At 28.6% G+C, this 5524-nt stretch overlaps 1 protein-coding gene across 1 annotated transcript; it reads left to right on the plus strand.

Annotated features, from left to right (window-relative positions):
• Positions 1–222: 222 nt before the first annotated feature.
• Positions 223–1885, plus strand: LOC123298715 (chymotrypsinogen B2-like; the record flags this gene model as incomplete). Its single annotated transcript, XM_044880808.1, has 6 exons — positions 223–250; positions 309–428; positions 520–709; positions 1205–1413; positions 1483–1589; positions 1709–1885. Coding segments are annotated over 6 exons (795 nt in total), but the record flags the coding sequence as incomplete, so codon positions are not given.
• Positions 1886–5524: the final 3639 nt, after the last annotated feature.

A 5524-nucleotide genomic window follows, 5' to 3' on the forward strand; every position in this document is an offset into this window, starting at 1 on the left:
AGTTAAAAAAAGAACAAACTTATCCTGCCAATATATATGAAATTATTTTTGTGTTCGTTTTATGTTTTGTCAAGTTTTATTTGTTAATATTGATGATTGATCGACTACAATGCTTCATTTGAACAACGGAGCTTGGATATATTTGATTATAAAACATTGATTAGGGGCAAAAATATGTATTTAACAAAACAATTTTTGTCATTTTTATTATTACAAATTTTATATTTTCAAATCACAATATTTACACAAGGTATATAACATACAATAAAATAGTGTATTTCATATAACGTGAACAAAAATTGTTTTAGTGTATAGCAAAAAGTTTTACAAGCCAGCTTATAGAATCCTTGGCGGACGATTGGCTGAATCTCGCAGATTTCCATTTATGGTTTCAATACAATATCGCTGGCCCGATTTTGACGATGAAAGTACGGTAACTATAATTACTTCTATCGCAAGGATATTGGTAAAAAAAATTCACTTAATCAACGATCAAGAAAAACTATTTTTTCATTTTAGCTATTATAATGCCATTTTGTGGAGGTTCTATAATTGGAAATAAATGGATTTTGACAGCAGCGCATTGTACAAAAGATATAAACGATTTATATGTGAAAGCTGGTGCAATAGATGCCGAGGAAGATCATGAAGAGCATGCTCAAATTGTTGGTATAAAAGAAGCACACAAACACCCTTTATTTACTGAGAAGTAAGTAGAGTATGGCTTGTTTCTCGAATAAAATAATGTTGACGTTTCACGAGATTTCAACTTTTAAAGCCAATTAAAATTGATTTTTTTTTTACCCTTTAGAATCGGAATTCATAAAAATGGATGCTTTGTACGTTGGTAATATAAACTTGCAAGTTCGTCTCTTTTTTTCTATGTAAAATACGTAAAAATACCACACTTTACGATTGGCGTTTAGTGATCACAGATTTTTATAAAATTCGGAACTCCATATGACAAGCATATCACTTTCCGCGTCTAATTCCAAAAAAACAAAATATTTCTGATTTCTCTTATTTTTGCTAATTATTGAAGCATCTTGCTAATATTATTTTATGATTACTTTGCTGTGACGAAACCAGTATATGTTATGACCTTTTGTTTTAATAAATTACTTTTATTATTTTTATTAAAATTATTATTATCGAAATCATAATCTCTGTTTAAAACCAATATTGCTTTTTTACTGTTTCATAGAGGCGGCATAAATAAATTTGATATTGCATTACTTGAACTAAGAAAAAAATTACAATTTAATGAATTTGTTCAACCAATACATTTACCCCCTGAGAATTACATGCCAATTGGTTATGGTGATATTATTGGTTGGGGTACAACCGATCCCACAGCACAATTATCTTCACAGAAATTGTTACAAGCTCATGTTAAATTGATGCCAATTGGAGGTTAATACGTTTTCATTATAGTGTTTATTCTGAGAAAAGCTGTTTAATTTTTTCTACTATTATTTTTAGAATGCCAGAAAATCTATGAAAAAGTAACAAATAACCACATATGTCCTGGTGAAATAGGAAAATCTTCATGTGCTGGTGATTCTGGCGGACCGTTCATCCAACGAATCGTATGTCATTTTTTGTAAATTTTTAGTCATGAGCCTAAATATATGTAACTAACTTGATTCATATAATTCTAAAAGTAATATTTACTAATATAATCCTTATTTTCTAACAAATTTTTTAGCGTGGCAGAAAATGCGTTGTAGGAGTAACATCCTTTGGAAAACGTCCTTGTGGAAAAGCACCTGAAGCATATATGCGAGTCTCTGCGTTTGTAAATGAATTTATCCTTCCCACAATACAAAATAACACAGATGATAATTAATTAAAAGTTAATATATTATATCTGCAAGTCTAAAAATTGATTTTTTTTCTGTATTTTTTATTATACCATGTATATATGAAATATATCAAGGTATACTAAGTTTAATCCCAAATTTGTAACGCTTGAAAAAATTTATGAAACATAGGCCAATTGGGTCCTGGGTCCGTAGGACCCATCTTGTAAACTTTTAGAGATAGAACAAAAGTATATAGATAGTAAAAAATGTTTCTTATAAAAAAATAAACTAAAATATTCTTATAAAAAAATAAATGCTAAGTTGTACATACTACAAAATGGAAAATATAAGTAGATGTTTTTCAAAAATTATATCGATAACTATACATTAAACTTTTATCAATCAATAATTATTATTTCAACTTTCTTTTCATTTAAACTTATGTAAAATTTACATACTGTTTCCTTATAAACGCACATAGCAAAAAACGGTGTTAAATGAACGTTCATACGATTCAAAACGACGACAAAACTTTCATTTAAATACTATATTGAATCATGTATATTTCTCTTTTGATATCATATCTATTTTTGATATAATACGATCTATATAAAAATTTTATGATATCAATTAAAAAAAACTTGAAACATCCTGTAATGGAAAATAGATACATCATACAATCTGTTCATAGATTGAAAATTTTCTTGAAAGAATCTTGTGGTATTGTGGTATATCAGAGAATGGATTGTTTTAATCAATAAAATATGATAAGGGTGTCTTTCTTGAGCATACAAACATAGACATGTGGTTAGTCATATAGCCACCAATTCTCATTATCAAAAGTATGGTATCTTGTAAGTACCATACCATATATACTGATAACATGATCACCAGGTGTCTGTTCAACGTCGTCGAGTAGAATATATATATATATAGATCGACAATACCTATATATAATAATTGACCTAGTTATTTATATGTTATTCTGGGTGGAAGGTGATATTTCGACACCTTGAAAAATGTGGCTAAAATTAATAATAATAGCACGAGACTACACAATTTTATTATTAATTCGTATTCCGGATAATTTATCATACACAAACATTTTAAAATATTTTTCGATAATTAATCTCTTTCACGTAGGGCTAGTTGACAAAAACAAGTACCATTTTCTAAATTTTATAAGAAAAAGTGTTCGCTTAAAAGGAAAGCAAAACGAAAAGTGCACTTAAATAAAATCACTTTTAAGGAAAAAATTGTTGTTTGGAGTATTTTCAAAAGATTTTATTACTATTTCAAGATCTTCGGGCTTACTTTTTAGCCCTTGACAGAGACAGTTTTGCAACATTACGCAACTGTTTCTGTCGATCGATTTCAGGATGTAGGTCGATTTCAGGAGTAGATTTTGTAAGAAGAGCTATTTTATATGGAGGCTGATTTAGTTGATAATATTACAAAAGTATATGGAATGAAAAATTTTTCGTTCTATACTAGTAACTTTCTTGTAATCTTCTTTCATCGTAAAATACTTTAATTTCTAATCACATGTTCCAAAAGTTTACTGGTTTCGATGTATATTTCCCCAATTTTAACTAACGAGTAGGAATTTCTTTAGATTGGTAGAAATCGAATCGAATGAAGCGAAATAATCTAACCGAAACTTGTACAGGAAGTTTCGCTACAATCGATGGAAAATAACTCATTTTATCGATCAAGATATGATCAAGAATGAAAGAATATGGTTCCATGTTACATACCTACTACTAAAAACTATTATAATAAAATCACTGAGCACGGAAAAAGAAATTTGACTTAAGACATTTAAAGTTAACTATTTTCTACGGAATCCTTAAACTTGAAAATGAAATAGCAAAATATCTACCAATAAGAGGGGATGTAGGTGAAATTTAACTAAGACTACATGGCACAACTGAACAGAACAACATTTAAATCAACTTTTAAATAAATGAATACTTAGAGCAGAATATTCGACTTTGAACTAGAAATGTTATTTCGACTTGCAAATCAATTCACGTAGATAATCATTCTCTACATTGCTTGCCTTCTAGTAACTAAACTTTATCTTTTTATAATTTCTATCTATCAAAGACTGACAAATAATCTACAAAACAAAAAAGTTTAAATTGTTTCCATCGAACTACACCTTACCCTATATTTTAAAATTAAAGCAAACGATAATGATTTGTTTAAATAAAATGAAAATAGGTTCATAAATTAAAATGTTATATGTCTCTAAAGTTTAATGTATCATTAATTAACGAGCTTATCTTTACTTGGTACATATACAAAAAAGTCTCCTGTGAACGCCACATTACTTACTTGTACCCTCGTACAAACAAAATAGATTCAGGGATAGATAGTTAAGTGCTTTTTTTGAAATCTGGAAATTTTTTACTTCTCTAGGAAATACAAAGTTGTGTCCATGACTAGATGTAAAATAAAAAAAGTTCGTTCAATTTGCAATTATAAAGAGATATCGTCGATGGTTACACTTTTGGGCCAAAAGGACCCCGGAAACAATACATTGATTGTTGGTTTCGGTTAAAATTTTTTGAAAACTATAGATTAAGATAGTTTTGATCATGCTGATAAAATGTTCTCATGGACTCAAACCTCAAAAACCCTTCCGTTCCGAATTACGGTTCTTCAATGGTTATGTCTACATGAGATATTGATTTTTGGTTTCGGTTAAAATTTTTGAAATTATGGATTATGGTCGTTTAGATCATGCTGATCAAAAGTTCTTATGGACTCAACCATCAAAAACCCTTACCTTCCAAGCCCTTCATGTAGGCATAGCCTTTGAAGGGCCTTACCTTGGAATGGAAGGGTTTTTATGGTTGAGTCCATAAGAACTTTTGATCAGCATGATCAAAACTACCTTAACCCACAGTTTTCAAAAAATGTTTACCGAAACCAAAAATCAATGTATTGTGTCCGGGATCCTTTCTCCATAAATTCTTATTTCGGAGCAATTACCAAATGTGCTGAATTTAATGTTTTTGAGTCTTAATTACCCATAATAATCTTAAGAATTCTCTAAATATCTTAAAGAATCTTGTTAATTTTGTGCATAAACGACAAACGACATGGTCGAAAAAAATAAATAACCAAGAACTTTCAAAGCTCAATTATTCTAGATGTTAGCCGAAACTAGTTAAAATAGATTAAGAGATTGTCCAAATATTTCTGTTTAAAACATAATATCAAATTTTTCTGCGATTTCAATACCTCCTTTACCTTGTATATACAAGGAAGCAAAACTAATTAGAATTTTATTTTATTCTTTTAATTTTGTTCATTTATTATGAAAAACCTTTTTATCTTTCACGTAACCTATTTCTATATTTATAACTACTTCGAAAACTCATGAGTTTGTAATTAATAATAAATAAAATAATTTGGACTAATAATAAAATTTAACCTTTGAAAGTCATACAAACTGAGACCATTTAAAGCATATTACGAACAGAAAGGAATAAACCGAAAATCGAAAAAAATATTTTGACATATTTACACATCTGTAGAATCATGAAGATAGAATCATGAGTACAAAATATCATAATTTTAACCACTATTTTAATGACAAAATGAAAATAATTTTGTAGCTAAAATGAGTGACAAAATTATGACACTGCGTCAAATGAATGACAAAAAATCTTGTATCTAAACACGATGTAAAACACCATATCTTTTGC

This window comes from Chrysoperla carnea, chromosome 4 (genome assembly GCF_905475395.1).
Source record: "Chrysoperla carnea chromosome 4, inChrCarn1.1, whole genome shotgun sequence".
Classification (NCBI taxonomy): Eukaryota; Metazoa; Arthropoda; class Insecta; order Neuroptera; family Chrysopidae; genus Chrysoperla; species Chrysoperla carnea.